Raw genomic sequence first — 20,606 nt, 5'->3', positions numbered from 1 at the left:
TGACATGTGTATTAACTGTGTTTTACTACTGCTGAAGCAGACATAGGTGTTGACTGAGTGTAACAGCTTGTAGGTTTTTGGGGGAGAGGGGGGGAATCCTTCTCAAACTCTATGATACACTATACAGAATTTTGGTCAAAGAGCTGTTGTTGACAAATTGTAACAGGGCAATCTGACTGCAAACTGCAAATCCCAGAAATGAGAAATGGTAGCACTATAAACTATATTAGGTGGCTGTCTGAAACTCTGACTTAGTTAAGGAATATATTTAAGATGGGTGGTTTTTATAAGTGGCAAATAATTAACCAGGTCAGAGGGATTATACCCATTGGGAAATATGTACAAGGAAAGCAGGTTAGTAAATATAGTGGATTTAATGGAAGAGTATTCCTTACAACATAATATTCATTAAAAAAAAAGGTGTGTAAGTGGATTAGGTAACATTTATAAGAATTTAGATGAGGAAAGAGATTATCTAATGTTGATGTGTTAGCTATGTTAATATGTAAAGAATGCAGGGCCAGCTGGAGTTGTGTGCATTGTGATGAATAGCTGTCCTCAAATATAATATGAGAGATGATCAAACAACTATATTCATGTAGCTTTTATTTTTGTGACAGAGCAATTAACATTATCATTTTCTCTTTTGTATAAAATTTTTTAGTATATTTATTTATGAACTACAATAAACTTTTGATAAATATAGTTTGTTTAATCTTATGCCGTTCATAGTTCATTTGCTACTAGAAACATTAACTGCCTAAACTGAATTCAATTATTTAAATTTCTAGATAAGTTTCATTTTTATACAAAGAGAAAATGAAAAATAGAATTTTTTTTTTCAATTTCAAAAGTCCAATATCATATTTCGAAACACACTCATACACACATTACATTGTCTCGTTAGAATGGTGATTACTTTTGTAGCACAAAAATAGGAAGGTTGTTGAATAAATTATAAATTAACCAGCATACATTTTTAATGAAGTAATACTAGACATTGCAGTACAATTTTAAACAGAAAAACAATACATCTACTAATGACACTCAAACATGTACCTATTATTGCATGCTGGGTGATAAACAATGGAAAGCTTAATTTGAATCTAGTTAGTGGCCCTGCTTGCTCCTTTTATTATTTATGTTGCTAAGTAGTTCAGAACTGCACAAAGATCAGAGTTCTTTTCTTGTTTTTGTTAGCCTGATTTTAGTCCTTAAAGCAAATGGAAATTCAACCAAGCAATCCTTTAATCTAATAGTTCAATTACTGCATTGTACTACACACACATACATTGAACAATTATTAATATAACTTGCCATGTAAAATGCTGCTCTAAATGCGTTTAATTGACCCAAATAAAATCAATAAAAGTAAATTCTTCTGCACTTGTTCTAAAGCATAAATTATGTGTTCAAATAATGGCAGTGGATTACTTCAATTATTTGCACTTCACAATTAAGTCATAAGCTTTAGCATTTCTAATTAGTATCAACATTAGCCACAATTCCCTAACAACTTATTTTCAGGGTGAACCAATTTCAGCTTAATCAAAATGTAGAACACAAAACAAAATGCTTGCATTATTTAGTTCTGTCATTTCACATTCGGAGTTCAAATCCTGCTGAGGTCAACTTTGCATCCATTCTTCCAGAATTTAAAAAAAAAAAAAAACCCAGTTAAGTACTCAGGTTAATTTAATTCATCCTAAATTTCTGGCCTTATGTCTATATTAGAAATATCTTAAAAAGGCACTATGCACTTTTTTTCAAAACAAATTTACAGAACTGAATACAGCTGCTATAAGATATATTAATTTTAAAATAAACTATTAAATTTTATTGCTAAAATAAAGTTTTATGACTTTTTTGATGAAAACATAAAAATAATCTTACATTAATACTTTAACTCAGAATTTTTTGAAGAGGCATAAAAACTATGATGTAATTTCATAACATTCCTAAAAGCTAATCATTTAATTTGTTGAGAAATTCTCACTATACAATGAAAAGTTCTCAGCACATTTGAATTTTACAAGAATTTATTCGTTTATTATTTTCTTTGAAGAACTAGCTAAGAAATCAGCAGAAAAAACTTAGGCCAAAGTTAAGTATCACTGACAATATACAAACTACCAAACCCACAACTGGTTCTATGGTATACCATCAACTGTACTGCAATACCAATTTACCGGTTTACAAAGACTTCCATTTTTAACATGTCTCGATGTTTTCATAACAAATATGGATTTCATTAAATATATTTATAGATTAATTTCTTTCTGCTGCTTTATTTCTACTTTTCATGAAAGCACATGAGAATACTTTTTGCATATTTGTTCATCTGAATATTGCTACAGATATGTGTCATTCCTATTACTAATCAATCAGCCTTGTAGTAAAATGGTATCTGTTGTCAGATGGACAGATTGAAGAAAGCACAGTAAAAAGCTTTGAATTAAAGGCAAGGACAATAGATGCAGTAAGTGTTGAATTCATGATCATCAGGGAGGAGGATTCAAACACCTCAAAATCTGATGTTACAGGTAATAATGAAACTAAATTAAGGTTAATCAGTAATGTATTGCAATATAATTCTGTTGAGTCTATTTGCAATATATTCTGTTGAATGTCTAAAAATCTAAAATAAGTTCCTGTGAAAATATATCAGCCATATCCAGCCTCTCACAATTTCATTGTAAAAATAAATAATCACATCACTGAAATCTCAAAGCTGCAAGATTGTGTGTGATAAATTCAAAACAATGTGAATAAATAAGCATTATATTTGACAGAGTAATCTGAATGTTGTAGGAATAAAATCTAAGTGAGAAGGGCAACATGTAAAACTGTGGCACAGGGAGAAGTGATGAACAACGTATGAAAAAACTTGAACATTTAAAAAAAGAAAAGTAAATACTGTCTTATTGGAAATTGAAAAGAAAATACTAAAAATATTGTGCTGACAGTTTCTCATAAGAAATGGTAAAGAATAAAACTAACAGGAATGACAGTATCACTCTTTTAAGTCTTTTGGATTTTATTTTGTAAACATATAAACCTGTAGTTGATGAATGCATGTAGAAGGAAGTTCTGTGTGTGTGTTCATTTGACACTGGAATAAAGAAGTTAGCAAAAATCTGAGAAGAGGGAAGAGATGTTCCTGTGAAACAGAAAAGGGTAAATAATATGGATGAAAGGGCAAGGCCATGTTGCTTGGTTCAACTCCTATGAGAGGGGGGGGGGAGAAGGGGAGGAAACAGCCAGCTTCTATAAAGTATTTCAGAAGAAAGGAGTCAGCTAAGAAGTAAATTATAGATGAACTGTGACAGTTTCCAAGTCAAAACTGAAAACAAAATATAAATATTGTTGGACCATTATCAAGAGAGGTGTGAATACCATAACTGTGATGTTACATACTGCAAATAGTTTAGATTTCAGTAATGTTGCAGTTCTATGAAATTTGTTAGCAACTTTATCAGCATTCATGTCCCCCCACCCCATGAGGTTTGATTTATAAGTTCACTGAATCTGCTAGAGAACATTTCTCTTCAACAGTTATGAAATACTTTGCAGTAAATTTAGTATTACATCAACACATTTCATATAGGTTTTGTTATGTGCAATAATAAATGTGAATTTTTGGTTTATCTTTTCTCTTAATGCATTTGCTTTTAGTTTTCTTGCTTGCTGCAAATTATCACTTTCACCTATGTACTTTACTCCTACTCGGTCAGGTGCAGTTAATTAAAAAGAAAAAGGTCATCATTTCAGAAACAACAACACAATCTTTGATTGGTAAATCAACATCAATATAATGGACGTTTCAGGCAGCTTTATTACGAATAGTTCTGTTGCAGATGAAAGCGAGTTTCATTATTCATTTTGATTTCTCTCCACCCAAACAAAATAATTAACAATAGCTTACAATTTGCTGTTTGAAATGAAGGCGGTTATTTTTACATTTATCAAAATGTTCGACGTTTCTCATTATCTTTTGTTTTAATCTCATTTTAATGGAAGGATATACAAAATGTTTTCAGGATTTCAGGTATAACAATCATTAACATTCTTTACTGTAAGGAACTGCTTATGCTATATTTTTCTGAAATTAATTTCAGTAGGATTTTCCATTAACTTCCCTGTTCACACAGAACCTAATATAATTCTTATTTGATGACAGATTCTCTACTGATTTCAACAAAGAGCATACTCATGCTCAATTAATGAACAGCCTAATCATTAAATTTAATATGCAAGTGATTCAGTATTCTAGAGACACGTTGCACCTTTACTTTACAAGTACAGTACAAACCATCTAGTAGGCCCCCAGAAAGTTTCCACCGATGCAATTTCACTCACAATGCATAGATCAATGAAAGGCCAAAGACACCCAGAATACCATGCAGCAGGATTGAATCTAGGACCTTCTGATTACAAAATGAACTTCTTAACCACTCTTACTTCATGAGTAAGAAATTACAACCTTCTAAAAACATTTACTTGGCACAGAAACACTCATCCGAAGCAGCCAACATTTTCAGTTTTAAAGTTATTTATTTAAAATATATTTGTGTTTAATTTGTATCTAAATTAAATAACATGAATGTTTATGACTTCTTTACTATAAGTCAAGAATTATCATCTCACACATGCATGTGCACGCACACACATACTTTAGTTACTTGTGCAAAATTAAATAAATTTATTAGAAAACACCACAGTCAAAACTGGAAATAGAATTACACTCAAGTGTAAAATTACATATATATGTACAATTCATTTCTTGAGCAATCACGTGTGTATGTATTTTACTGATGAAATGGTTTTAGCAAGAAATTGTTATACAAAGAACACTGACTACACAAGAGCAGAAGCAGGAAGAGGAAAATAATTTGAGTTCAATCCACCTTTTGCCATGAATACGATCATCAACAAAGAACTTTCTGTTTCTATTAAAAACACATTTCTCAACTATAGATAAATACTACAAACTCATTAATAACAATGTAAAAGTGAGCTAGACTTGTCTGGACAGTATGAATTCCTGGATCTCATACCATAACACAAAATACACATCCAGCCAACCCAACCTTAACATTTAGCTAGTACATATGTTTAAATTATTCACTTGAGAGGATTGTACCTAAGGTTATTATATATATGTGGGGAGAGAGAGAAAACATAATACCCATATATGGTACCAAGAGGAATTACATGAAAATCACTACAAACACATTTAAGACAGGATACAACCAACATATAGACTTACTGGGGTTGAAGAACAGAAAAAAATTTTCACACATGCTAAATTATTATCCAATAAAATCACCAAAACACACGCCTGAAACAATTTAAGTACACCACCTACAAAACTATTACATAAGAAAAAAATGAGGCAAGCACATTTCACTGGGATGTGTCATGTTAGTGTACATGAAAAATAGAAAACAAGTGAATTGAAAAAATAATTCGGTTTAAGAGGAATCAACTATAGTGAGAGAGAAAACTGCACTGGTACAGATGTGTGATGTGCATGGAGAGTGACAATGAGTAAAAGAGTGCTAAGTGAAAGTGATTAAAGTGGAAGAAGAAAACATGGGAAAACTTGGTGAAAACTGATTTTAGGAGGCTGAATCTCATGAAGGAGAACTGCAATAACTGGCAAGATGGTGTAGTAGAGAAGAACTGTCCAACCCATGCATATATAAAAAACAGAAGCAAAATACTGATGACAATATATGTTGTCGACATATTTAACAATAGTTTTTGAGTTTCATGATTCCTTTATATAATAACACATCAAAAGAAATGTTTACTTCATATGTAGGGGAACATCTTATAGACTAATATACACAGAAGCATTAAAATTACTCCATCTACAAAATTACAATAATTTCTAGCTTCAAGAATTCAATATTATACAGTACAATGTTCACATTTGTTAAGTACACTTTTGAGTTGGTATACTTTCAGTGGTTGAGGCAACAGGGTGCTAATTTACCATCGAAGCAGAGACAATTTCTGTGTATCTATACTGTAGAAGTTATAGAATTCATATATCTAACTATTTCTGTATACTGAACAACCTATGTAAGTTTATCTATGAGAAAAGTTATTATAGTTAATACATTAAATTCTTTTTATGACTATCTTCAATATATTTAATGTAAGTCTGTTTCTCTCAAGGAAATTTAGTAGCTTAGAGTAGATATAAGTTTTTCAGTTAATGTAGAATCAACCTACCCAGGCCCTATATGTTTACTTACATAGAGTTGATAATAGCTACGAGACATTTGATTATGTGTTTCCACAAATCAATTGGTTGTATAACTTAACCATCATTCTGTCAATGAAAGAGTCTCCAAATGGTTGCTTAAGTTGAGAATAATAGCAGCCAAATCCCTCTCAAATTACAACCTACCACCTTCAAATCAAAGGATACATTGGACAATGTATTAATAGATGCACAGAGAGATAAGGTGGTCATGACTGGATCATCTTTAATGACAGGCCTTCTCAATCAGGACATAATGTATTAATAAAATAATGCTTTACTTGGTTCTACATTTTGCTTCTCCTAAATATGAACCAAAACTTTTCTTGAACCTTAACTGATTTATTTCACAAGAACCCTTAACAAAGAATTATGAACTACACTTTTAAAGAATGTCACACAAATAAAAAATGAAGATTAGGTGAATGATAAAATAACTATTGGGGCTGATTTGTTCAACTAAAACCTTTCAATGTGGTGCCCCAGCATGGCTGCAGTCCATGTAAAAGATAAAAGTAAAGGTATTAAGATAAAATTTTAAAGGAGATTCAACTAAATGCAAAATCTTAAATCTTAGCTTACCAGGAATAATTAATGCAGAAGAACCAAAATTAAATTTGAAAATATGAAGTCAACTCAACATATAAAACTTTTCTAAATTAGAGTTGAGTGAAAGTTGAAATAAAGTAGCCATAGCCATTGTCACAGTTATTCATTGGTTAAGCAGTTATCAACAAACTATTAAATATTGAACTGCAGAGTAAGCAATGTTACAACTATTTATTGTTATTGTCCCAGATTACCAAGCAATCTTCATCAAAATATAAACAGCTGTATTTAAAGTTAACTTAAAACAGGTTCAAATGTATTTAACATGCACCAACAGGAATATTGAATACATTCATCAGTATCTGTTAACATTTCTTCATGTCACACACACATTCCATTCTTTCTTTGTACAGCATACATATAATGTTCCATTGCTTGTTTGTTGGTTCAACAACAGTACTTCCCACTTACCAGTAAAAGTCAGTATATATTGTCATGAAATATGCTGAATCCTCAAATGCTTTCCAGAAAAGAGGTAAATACATTTTATTGAATGGTAGGAGAGATTAACAATTGGGTTCATCAATATGCTACTAGCCAAAGAGTCAATATATTTTTTTCTTATCCTAGCATTAAAAGCATGCTGCTTTACTTATAATAGCCATTTGCACCAAAAACATTTACTAAGCATAGATACAGTTCTAAACAGCAGGATCAAAATCATTGACATAAGTGCATTTTTAACTAGAAGTGTCTATAAAGGTCTAAAAAGATCAAAATGTTTCTTTTTTCAATTAATTATATCATACCATGCTGCAAAGTAAAAAAAGAAAGAAAGAAAGAAAGAAGAAAAATGAATAATGATGAGATGAGTGTAAGTTGGAGATGAACATCAGGCAGCAACTTCATGACCTACAGGTGTCCAAGGATTGCTGTAGGACAATCAACATCATCTTTTATTTCTGCTTATTTAGAGTTAGTGTTCTCCTAGATGAGTTGGAGGAACAGAACTTGTACACATAGTTCATTTTTTGGGTATGGTTTCTATGGCTGGATGCTCTTCTTAATACCAATAATAGCTAAAGGACAAGGTTATGTTATCAAAAGATTTATGATGCAGAACTTGTCTTTATATATATATATATATATATATATGTGTGTGTGTATATATATATATATATATATATATATATATATATATATATATATATATATATATATATATATATATGTGTGTGTGTATATATATATATATATATATATATATATATATTATTTTATTTAAAAGAGTTCCAACTCTGTCTGTTTTTTATGTTTTATTTATATTCTTGTAAAATTAATGTGGGATATAGAATATGGAATATATAATATATAATATAAAAATGGATGGTACAATGAAATGAAGTACTGAATGTCTTATTGAATATATGGAGTATGTCTTATTGAATATATGAAATATTGAGTGTTCAATATAAAGGATTAAATATATAAAGGCGAATACGTATTTTCAATACCTTGTGGTATTTGATCATGGTGAGTATCCGACAGACTGTAATAGACTGGCTGGTTTTCTATCTTTTATACCTATTCCTTTGAACAGCAGCAGTATGTGTTTGGCTATTTTTAGAATTGATGCCAAGTTTATTTTTAGAAATGATGACATTTGAGAGATTTTTTGTGTTTTGGTTATAGGGATAAGATTTTAAAACCCCAGTAGGTGTTTGGCTATTTTTAGAAATGATGCCAAGTTTATTTTTAGAAATGATGACATTTGAGAGATTTTTTGTGTTTTAGTTATAGGGATAAGATTTTTAAACCCCAAGTAAGATAAATTTAATCATTGTTTGTTAAGAGTGGGTTTGAATTTCTTAATAAAGTCCTTTTCTTTGCATTTTCTCTCAATTTCATTCCGGTTGTAAAGTTTATGGAATGGAAATATAATAATTATATATATTTTTTGAGCTTCTGTGGAATATAGTCACGTGACAGTTTCAAAGTCAAAAATTGCTGTTGCTATAGCTTTTGACATGTGGACACATGATAAGTGTACAATGACTAGCTAATTTAGACTGTGTAAAGACTACTATATTATGTAAGAATAATTTGAACAAATAGTGATATGCTTATTCAAAAATGTATCATAGATCAGTAAAAAAGGGGATACAATTTCTTCTTCCATCCTGAATCTTTCAAGTTACTACATTTATTAGGTAATCTGGATGGCGTATAGAAAGGTGATACACTGAACTTGTTTTCCAATTCCTATTTTAAAAGACCAGAATAAAAAATTTTCAACACTTCAACTCTTTAACCTATAGGTTTGTACTGTATCAATACAGCTCTGAGAGTAACGATTTTTTTTCTTCAAGTGATACTTTACAAAAATATTTAATTACCACCAATTTTGCTATAGAGATATGTTATATAGTATAATTTATGTATAGCTGCATCTCTACTCATAGTTTTCCAGTCTTTATAGTGAGAAAACACACCTGCTATACAAATGCAGCATTCATTTCACTTAAAGGCTTCCTTTAGTTTTCTCACCAGTTAAGTATCAGAACATTTATTTACTATCTTTCCAGTACACAAAGAATATACCTCTTGGTTTTTTTTAAGCAAACCCTGTATACAGGAAGATGTAAATTTCTTATGTACAATATCTTTGTACTTTGAAATAGAGAGGTCTATTGGGATTTCATTAGCAAGAGTACTGTCATTAACTGTCCACAATTATACTGCCTAAACACCCACTATTATTAGGGTTCAAGTAAACTGGAGAGATTGATGTGCATATATAATGCATTTCTGACAATTATTTCAATAAATCATTAGTTTATTAATGGCGTTTTATTTCAGTAATTCCACTTGTTGCACACTGTGTCATGCTGACTCTGCCTAAGAATTACATTAAAGGTACATGTATCTGTGGAATATTCAGCCACTTGCAAATAATTCAACAAGCTGATTGTTCAATTAATCAAACTGAACACTTATTATGGAACTGATAGACATCTCTTATTTATACTGTGCAACAGAACATATTTCTGCATGCTCCAGTTTGTTTAATTGAACAAAGTGTTCACTCTTACTTCATGGTCAAGTGGCTAGAGTAAAGAAGAGTATCCAGTAGTAAAATTCATTACTCTAACAAGCAATCTGTTTCACTCATTCACATGAAGTTAAAAAAATGTCAATAATATTTTGGTTTATGCTTTTCTACATTGTTGTCTTTAGCCAATTTAAAATGATTGAAAAGCCCAATCATCAAATGCATTCCAGTTGTCAATGGCTATTCTATTTTTTAGGAGTATATAGTACTGCATTGTCCAATGTATTCTTTCCTTTCTCAAGACAGTAAGTAGGGTGTGATTTTGAAGGAGATTTTGTTGTTATTTCTAATAGGATCCCTTACTGGCTCTTTTTTCCAATATAGACTTGTACGGAGAATTCAATATTTGACATCTCACATCAAAATATTAATATCAATCAAAAAAGTATTTATATGAAGAAAATCTATAAAGGCCTTATTTTTGAATTCAGTAGTTATTTCTCTTGACACACATTCTATTAACAGATCAACTTTAAAACTGTCTTGACAGTTGAATCTCTAATCTGATTATGTGGCTATCAATAGCCACAAAGGAAACACTATTTCCCCTGTGAATATCCATTTTCTATTTTACTCATGAAATATTATCAGAAACTGCATTTCAGTAATTTTGATGACATATGGCATATAGTTACCTAAGATGTTTAGTTACTGTCTAACTCAAACACTTTGATGACAGTACAGCTTAAGGAGTTAGTCTGATAGAAAATAATCTAACAACTCATACAAATATCATGAACTTTTAAAAACCACCCAATTCAAGCCAATATAAAAACAAAATGAGATAACTGATGTATAAAGAGAAAAAAAAAAAAAAAAATTAAAATGACATTGAAGTGACCACAAATCTCATTTTACTGGTGAACAATTAAAATATAATCCTATTTCAAACATTAGAGTTTGCCTCATGACATCTAAATTGGGAATCATTGATTAGCTATAACCAAGTGAAACAAGTTTTGTTGTTCAGCAACTAACATGTCGTTGATGTACCTAAATTTGGCATTCAATTCTAAATTCAACTTCTTGATGTTAGATTGCTTTTGTGGTACTAAAAGAGGGAGGCACCCTTTATCAAAAACAATTTTCAAAAATGATAATCTATCTTTGAAGTAGATGAACATCACCACACTTATGTCTTGATTTTCTACATAAAAGATTAACATTTTCCACACTATACAGCTGTAAACCATTTGATTACAATTTAAGTTGAGCTTATTTTGTTTTGAAATTTTTTGCTTTCACAAAAAATACAAAAACATACTAGAATGAGAATAATGATAAAATGATGTATATAAATAAAATATGGATTAATCTAAGAAACATCCTGCAATGTTGACATTATTTCAATTGAATTTAATCATTCCATTTGTGCTTTTTTATTATTTTATTCCATTTTATTAATTTTTTTGTTTTGTTTGGCATTTGAATTATTTTCATGAAAAAACAAATAAAATAATGAAAAATTGTTAGTTTTATGAAATGATCTACCAAGCAGGGAATTACCATTGAGTTGCAGCAATGAATAAGCAGAAAAATTGTAAAGAGAGATGATGATGGTTAATACAGAACAATTTCATTGTTAGTGGGAATTAGCTGGCTATTAAGCTGAAATCAAACCAAATGTAGAGTTACTACATGAGACAGTAGTAATTTTTTTTTATTATTAAAAAAAGAGAGAGAAAAAAAGGGTACATAAACATGACACTGAAAATCATATTCATGAAGCGTAAAAAATCAATCAATATTTTATTAAATTAGTTAAATATGCAAATAACAAATATCTATTGATTAAATAGTGTTCAATAAGTAATTTAAATAGTGTAGTAAAATTTTAAAATTTTCCTGAACAGAAAATCCTAATTTAACATCTTAAACTCTGCAACCTGTATATTAGTTAATATGTACCACAAAATTCCTGAATGAATAAAATAAACAAATACCCATAGTGTGAGGGTTTACATTCATTGCAACCATTTAAATATGTTCCTTTTTTCCTTTTTTATTTAATAGTTTTAGTAAGAGAAGGGCAGCACCTAGAGCCTCTCAGAGAATTGAAGGAAAGGAGGAAGAACTAGAGGCCTGGCTTGAATACTTGCTGGGGAAGTTCATTAAAACACTTGAGGACCACAGGTAGTGTTAAACTAAATGACAAGTTAAAACTATTATCCAGAAACAGAAATGGAACCCATGATGGACTATCACACACCTTCCACCCTTAAAATTTCACTCACAAGGTTTTGGTCAATCTGAGGCCAGGGTAGAAAATGCCCAAGATACCATGCAGTGGGGCTGAACCTGAAACCATATAGTTGTGATTAAACTTCTTAACCACTGAGCCATGCCTGTGCCTTGAGCAGCATATTTCCACATTTCTCAGTTTACTTAAAACATGAGATTTTCTGTGAGTGACACCTACAATTGGCAGGCATCTTAAAGAAATGCTTTTTATGAGACTAAATGGCTCATGTAGGTATTATTAATAGTAATGTCTTTAAGTTAAACAATCCATGTTATATGAAATAATAACCATTGTGACAAAAAGAAGGACAAATACATCAATATAAATTTATACATCAAATGTTTTAATAATATCTAAAACAAGAACAGTAGAGAGGCTTCTAATGTTAGTGCTGGGCTAAATAACTTGCAGCATTTAGTTATGTCCCTTCCATTCAGAGTTTGAATCCTACCAGTCAACCTTCCTTTTCATCTTTTGGGGGAAGCCTGTATGCTATGTTACAAAACCAACATTATCTAAAGTAAAGATGCTGCATCTAGATTGCACTTTAGGTGCTAGTTTTCAATTTTTGTTTCTCCATCTACTTTAGAAATATAGCATCTGGAGATGATTGAAGAGTGTTGATTGGAATGCAGTATAATTAGAAATAAAAAAGGTCAGTTACTAACCTAATCAATTCATACTAAACTTAGCATAAAAATACAGATGTAGCTTGTATCATGTGAAATTAGTATAATTAATTCATTATAATGTACTAATTTATAGCTTTCAGAGTTTTTTTTTTTTTACCAAATAAAATATTTTATATATAATAACCCAGTGCACTTCAATCTTTTCAATTGGTAAGGCTGAAATTGTCAACTCTAGAGAAGATAAAAAATAAATTAAATACTATTACCATTATACCTGCAAAAGAGTTCTTCCAAGCTCTCCAGGAAGAATAAGTAGAAAAACCTGAGGATAATAAACGTTTAAAATTTTAACTTACAAGAACTTTGTTTCCCCTGAAAATTGCTTGATGACGAACCAGAGTCAGAACTGGGTTGAGACGTGGCATTTTGGTTTGGGCTAGTATTTCTGCTAGGAAATCGGCGTCTGAAAGTAAAGTATAAGAACTGTTATTTTTCTTTTGCTTTGTTTAATATGGACACAGGCAAACATAATTAAGAATGTCAAACTAGTTTAAAAGAAAATTTTCAAATCATTTAGATAAAATAATTTTGGTACAAGAATAAGACAAAATACAAATTGAATATATATAATCCTTTCTCTCTGTTTTTCTGTATGATATTTTATAAAATCAAGTCCATGATGAAAGAAAATATGATCCTTAAGCCTATCATGCGAAATTTCTATGTGAAAACAAATTAATTTTATGCAAACTAAGTTTTTGTTTTACTGAGATATTTCTATAGAAGAATGTTAAATGAATCAATAGAAACATTATCAGAAACAATGTTATCAAGAACTAACTTAGTACATATTAAATGAAAGAACAAAATATTTTGTTAATGTAAATACATACACATGAGACCTTAGTAATTTCACAAGTTTATATTTAATACTACCTGAAATAATTTTGTGATTATATAAATCAACTATTATCATTTTATCTAAGTGATTTGATTGATATAGCTATTTTGCACACAACATAGATCAATAAAACCTTTCTTTTTCCATTATCATAGTTACCAACGAAAAAATTTAGATACTTTGTATTCAATAATCAATTTTCAATGAAGATTTGCTAAATAGAAAGATTTTAAAATAATTTTTATCATAAAATTTTAAGTGTATCAATGTTTAGCAGGCCACTCCCCACCATATCGCATAACATATCTAAATGAAAAAAAAAAAAAGCTTAATCTAAAAAAACTCTAACCTACAATTGTCTAAATTTTAAAGTTAAGTTATTTTAAAAATAATTTAGAGTAATGAGTTATAATTTGTATATGTACATAGAAACAACATTCACCAAAAGATAATAACAAAGATTCAAAAAGAATACATTGTAAAATTCATGTTGACTGGAATTTTTAGTTTCACTCAACAGAAAATCCAACCAGTCTGGGTGACTAAACTGTCAGATGAAATTTACAAGTTGCAACCAATACAAATTTTACAATAAATTTGACTTTCAGTAATGAGTCAGACCATTACCACCATCAGTAAATGTTCTGTTGTTAAATCTTAAACTAGCTTTCAAATAACCTTAATTTAACATTTACATTTGCTCCTTTCATGAAGTAAAGCACCGGATACTGATACCAATAAAGCAACCTGTTGAAAGTTTATTCTTGATGAAAAATATATCAATGCCAAACATGAAACCCTGCCTTCAAGTTTTATTACAGAAAACAAAAAGCTTCGGCAAATGAGATTGGATGACTAAGCTATGAGGTAAAACTTGAAATCTTAATTAACATGAATTTTATAATTAACTTGACTCTTCTCTCAGTACTGAGTACCCCCCATCCCCCCATCAGCAAAATTTTCCGTTGTTACTTTCAGACTTGCTCTAAAATGACATCCAATTTAACATTATATATACACGTGTATGTGTGTATATATATATATATATATATATATATATATATAAACCAATATAACACTGGTAGGTATTCTATTGATTGTAGAATATGAATTCAGACTAGTTCAAACTAAATACTGTGAAGTATCAAGTTCAGTACTCTAACATTTGCACCATCTGACTTGCACTAGGTAATACTCAAATAGGAATTAAACATGAAAATAACAGGGGTTGCACAATGTTGTCTAGACTGAAGTTTCACTGAAGCAGTTTAATTTAGTTGCGTGAGTGTGTGTATGAGAGAGAGAGAGAGAGAGAGAGTGTGTGTGTGTGTGTGTTTTCTTCATGATGCATTTTCCTTAACCCCCCCCCCCCCCGGAGGCAGGGGACAAAACAAAAGAAAACAATTTCTTACTTAATCATTTTTATTACATATAATTTTTTTAAAAGTGTGCTGCTTTCATTTTTGACTAGTATAAATAATTTTGCTCATTTTTCCATGTAATATTCTTACAACCTTGATCCAATTTCTGCTTGTAGTTATTTAATTTTATGCTAATAATGTACTTAGGAAAAGCATTTTCACCAATACCTAAATTACTTCTCCAGTGTGTCCTCTCCAATTAAATATGAAAGAGTATTATATTATCTGATTCTTTTGCTTTACACTACATTTCAAAAGCTAAATTATCACAAACTATACATTTTATCTTGCCAAAACACTTACATGTACTATATATACTTATTCTCCACTCCCTGTTCACACTTGTACCAGATAGAAATGATTTAAAAAGTTGAAGAGACAAAATTAAGTTTTAAAGTTATAAGCAAATAAACATCATAGGGAGAAATCATAACGTTTATCTTTAAATAAAGCACATATCAAACTGTTCAGATGATTCATCATATGGACCAACTGCAATCCATGTAGTAAATTCTCTACACTGAATATACAACTTCAAGGCCAAATCCAAGGTCTAAATTTTGAAACCCAATGCATAAATGCTACTACTATTACAGTAAAATCCTTTTCTATGTTTTATACTGGGATTATTAGGAAAGATTATTTGCTAGGATTCATTTACTTTTCATTTTGTATTACAATTGTGAAGAATAGCATCCTGGATTATATATTCCAATGTATTTCTGACAACAAGAAAGACAAGGGAGCTCCTGTAACTTGGTGTACCACAAACATTACAAGGGATTTTTAATTAAAGATTAAAAAAAAAAATTTTTTTAACCAAAATGTAAATTAACATCAGCTTAAGATATGCATGTGTGTGCATGTGCATGTGCACGCACATGCATGCAATAAAATTACATCAAGAATAAATTAAGAAATAAGTCAACTGCAAAGTGATTTTTTATCAAGAATGTTCTAAGCATAAAGACTATACCAATACATATGCAGAACAAAACATGCAAAGAGGACTGAATGTGTATCAAAACTTGAAGTATGAGATAAAGACCTTCAAATAATTATCAAAATGTATTGGGTACAAACAGCAATGATAAAAACTAAAAGGAGAAATGCTTCAGAATTTAAAATTAGGAAGCCAGGCAAAATAATGTACTATTCTCTAGCCAATTTAATCTATGCACTCAGACGACCTGCCAAGATGTATCAATATGAACATCAACAAACTTATATATGCAGCCAATGCTACTGCAGAAAGGTAAAAGACAAAGGACTGACCTGTGGTATGAGAATAAAGGTAAAGTAAACAAAATCAGTAGTATTTAGCAAGAAAACACAGTTACTGCAAATGTATATTACCAGAGAAGAAAATTCATTTAAACAGACACCAAAGTTTAATACACCTGGGATGTAGACAATAAAAAAAGAACAGGAAATGTGAAGTAGAAACTAGAGGAAGGTTTGAAGTAAAATATGTAAAAAAAATTAACTTAGAAAAAGATTACTGAAATGATATGTATAGTCCATTCTACTACATGGAACTGCAACATGGACATTAATAAACACATTATCTAACAGATAAGACTGCAATGTGGGCATAGAGAAAACTTTTGAGAAAATCATGGACAGAATTCACTGATGTTCTAAGGATTGAAAAAAAAAAACAAAAACAAAGATATGAATATTAAATTGATGATCATGACACACATGCACACACACACACAGCACTTTGTACTGACTTCCTAAGTCAGCTTTAAAATACCAAACATATATCCCCTCATTAATGTAAGTTTTCACAAATGAAACAGTTTTGTTTTTCATTGCATGTGACTATTCAGTGGCTCAGACACTATATTAACTCTCACTCCAACAAATTGGACCGGACACTGATTGCAACATATTCCACGGTAGATTATTATACAAACATTTTTTTTGCAAGCATTGAATCTCATATGTTATAATACTTTGTCTGTAGCCTGTGATTACATGTGCTGTATATAGAAGGACAAATTCAACCTTGAAGACAAAAACCTACTGATGCTTAAACTAAAGGTGACAGAATAATTTTCATGAGCTATGAAAAGAATAAGAATGTTATCTAAAATTCTATTAAAAAAATCTAAATATCAAGATAAAAGAAAGTATATATGTATATATCCATGCACCTATGCATGAATAGATCTACAAACACACACATTTCCTGTGACAGATCATCCATCTTTCTTGCACAAAAATGTTGGGCCCATTTATCTGGTCTGTCAATTTATAAGAGCTAATGTTAGGTAATGTACTCAAAACTGCATTGCCTTTATTTTCCCAAGATTCGGCTTATTTGCTAATTTACTCTTTTACTCGCTTCAGTCATTGGACTGCAACCATGGTGAAACTAAATAGAAAATTTACAGGCTATGCAACAGTTGGTGAGGAAATGAGTTAAATGCAATTTCTAAGATGACATTAGTACCGGTAGCATTAACTGACATATAGAGGAAAGCTGATATGTAACATGAATAGATGAGAAGTAGTGAGAGAATGACATTGGTAGACTACATAAGGCAAAAGGAGACCATATAATCCTTTAACTCATGTCTGACTTTTAAATACCGGGAAAATAGTTTTTGTGGGTGGCAGATGCACTGGGGAAATAAACACTGAAGATGTACAAAAAAACAGATTCCATCACATGCCAGGGGGAGAAACTAGAAGTAATTAATAGCTCTTGCTACCTAGGTGACCGAGTCTGTAGTGGGGGTGGTTGCTTTGAGAGTGTAGCGACTAGAGTAAGAATAGCCTGGGCAAAGTTCAAGGAGCTCCTACTTCTGCTGGAAACTAAGGGCCTCTCGCTCAGGGTGAAAAGTAGACAGTATGATGCATGTGTGAAACATGGGCCGTGAATGCTGAGGACATGCGTAGGCTTGAAAGAAATGAAGCTAGTATGATCTGCTGGATGTGTAATGTCAGTGCACATACACAGAGTGTAAATGCCCTGAGAGAAAAGTTGGGCATAAAAAGCATAAAATGTGGTGTGCAAGAGAGGCGACTGCGCTGGTGTGGCTATGTGTTATGTATGAATGAAGACAGCTGTGTAAGGAAGTGCCACTCCCTAACTGTAGAAGGAACCTGTGGAAAAGGTAGACCCAGGAAGACATGAGGTGGTGAAACATGACCTTCGAACATTGGGCCTCACAAAGGCAATGACAGGAGACTGGGACCTTTGGAGATATGCTGTGATTGAGAAGACCCAGCAACTAAAGTGAGATCACAGCCATGCATGTCCGGCTCTGTTAAAAATACCTCTGATGCATAGGACTAAATGATATGCTTGAGAAGACCTGTTGAATCAAGTAAAGCCAATATCATAGCTGGGGTCAGTGCTCCCTGACTGGCTCCTGTGCTGGTGGCACATAAAAAGCACTATCTGAACGTGGTCAATGCCAGGTCCACCTGACTGGCTCCCATGCTGGCAGCACGTAAAAAGCACCAACCAATCGTGGCCAATGCCAGTACCCGCTGACTGACTCTTGTGCTGATGGCATATAAAAAGCACCATCCAAACGTGATCGATGCCAGGCCTGCCTGATTGGCTCCTGTGCTGGTGGCACGTAAACAGGCACCCACTACACCCTTGGGAGTGGTTGGCGTTAGGAAGGGTATCCAGCTGTAGAAACACTGCCAGATCAGATTGGAGCCTGGTGCAGCTGCTGGCACTCCAGACCTCAGTCAAACCGTCCAACCCATGCCAGCATGGAAAATGGATGTTAAATGTTGATGATGATGATGTGTGCATATGTGTTTACACACACACTCCTCCTCCATCTCAGTTTATTTCCATTGCATTGAATATTTTGACAGCGATTCAATGGATCAGAGGACTCCATTTTGCTCCAGCATGCCAGTTTTCAGTTGTGGTATGGTATCTACAGCTGGATGCCCTTTATACTAACCACTTTACTGAGTGTACTGGGTGCTATTTTCATGGTACCAGCACAACAACAGAGCACACATTTTACATAGGTGGATAGTAGAGGCCAGTGTAGTGCCCAAAGAGAGATAAATACAGAAGTGTCAATAGTCTAGAACATACATGGTAACATGTCCAAGAGATGTATAGAAGAATGCATGGATACAGTGATGAGTAAAGGTTGTAAAAGTGTGGGAGGAGAGTGAGAAATGGATATAAACATTGGGCAGAGATGATAAAGATGAGAGACAGATGCTGACTGGAAGTAGTAGAGTAGTGACTGGCAGTAGAGATAGCAATATAGTGTGGTGTATAGTAACAGGTTCTGCTTTCATTTCTCACAGCAATAGAATAATACAGATGATACAATAGAGGATTAAGGACAGGGTGATGAGGAGTGGGTTTAAAGGTTACAAATAGGGAAAAGAGATGGATACCAAGAAGGGTATGAAGTAATCATTAGTAAGCATAAGGAGTGGCTGTCAATAGGAAAAGTTCAAGGAGAGGAGTTTTAAGACTGGGTGCTCTAGTAGGACTAGTAAGAAGGGAGAAACAGGAGTTTTAATGTTGGCAAGAGCTTAATTGTATGTATACATAATATGATCAGAAAGCCTCAATCACAACATGCTGTCTGGACAGGTTTTCTTGAGTGCTGAATATTGCCAATCAATCCTTTTATCATCACTTTCATGAGTTTCAGCATCCTGGGATTAATCTTCACCACCTCATCCCATGTTGGCCTGGGTATTCTTACACAGGTTTCATCTACTGTAAATGAACAACACTTCTTTATACAACTATCCTCATGCATATACATCACATGCCTAAACCAACACAGTCTTCTCTCTCACACACTACATCTGATTCTTCTCACACCCAGTTTTTCTTTCAACAACACATTTCTTCTGCATTGATCATCCACAGACAATACACTTCCAGCAGAGCATGCTTTCTTTCTTTCTTTCTTTCTAGTCTCCACAGGTCCTCTGCATTCAAGGTCCAGTTCATATTCAGGTATCATACTGTCTGCTTTTCAATCTGAGAGAGAAACCTTTAGCTACTAACAGAGGTAATAGACCCTTGAAGCTATTCTAGTAACTATCTTTGAAATCATCCTGCACCACAGCTAATTAGGTCACTTAGTAAACAGAAAGCTTTTGTTACCTCTAGAAACCCTCCTGAGTAATTTGAGAGTATCTATTTTCCATGTGCACTTAGAGTTTCCTGCTTTTTTACCACATACAAAGTTTGCTTTCTCTGTTAACCTGCTTATGTCCATAGTTTGGTCCATAAATTGCACTGTATCAAATTTTTACCCACTCTTTTTCTATCAAGCAAGGACTTTTCTTTCACGGTATCAATGTCCTTTCTGTTTTCTTATTTACTAAGACTTTGATCTTTGCTAAGTTAACTTTGAAGCTCAAACATTCCAGGTTTTGCTTCCATAACTGGAATTTTTCCTCTAGTCCTACTGGGGCACCCAGTCTTAAAACTCCTCTTTTATGGCCAAGATGACT

The 20,606-nt window shown here is 32.0% G+C and overlaps 1 protein-coding gene across 1 annotated transcript in view; it reads right to left on the bottom strand.

Moving 5' to 3' along the window:
• Positions 1–20,606, bottom strand: part of LOC106878598 (E3 SUMO-protein ligase PIAS2) — a 116,861-nt gene that overhangs the window by 43,999 nt on the left and 52,256 nt on the right. Inside the window, exon 4 of the mRNA XM_014927858.3 lies at positions 13,166–13,272. Coding sequence (XP_014783344.1) covers positions 13,166–13,272 — 107 coding nt within the window. The remainder of the gene's footprint in view (positions 1–13,165; positions 13,273–20,606) is intronic.

Source organism: Octopus bimaculoides, chromosome 4 (genome assembly GCF_046866305.1).
Source record: "Octopus bimaculoides isolate indiv1 chromosome 4, ASM4686630v1, whole genome shotgun sequence".
NCBI lineage: Eukaryota > Metazoa > Mollusca > Cephalopoda > Octopoda > Octopodidae > Octopus > Octopus bimaculoides.
The sequence above is the reverse complement of the archived record's forward strand: the minus strand, read 5'-3'. Positions and strand labels throughout refer to the sequence as shown.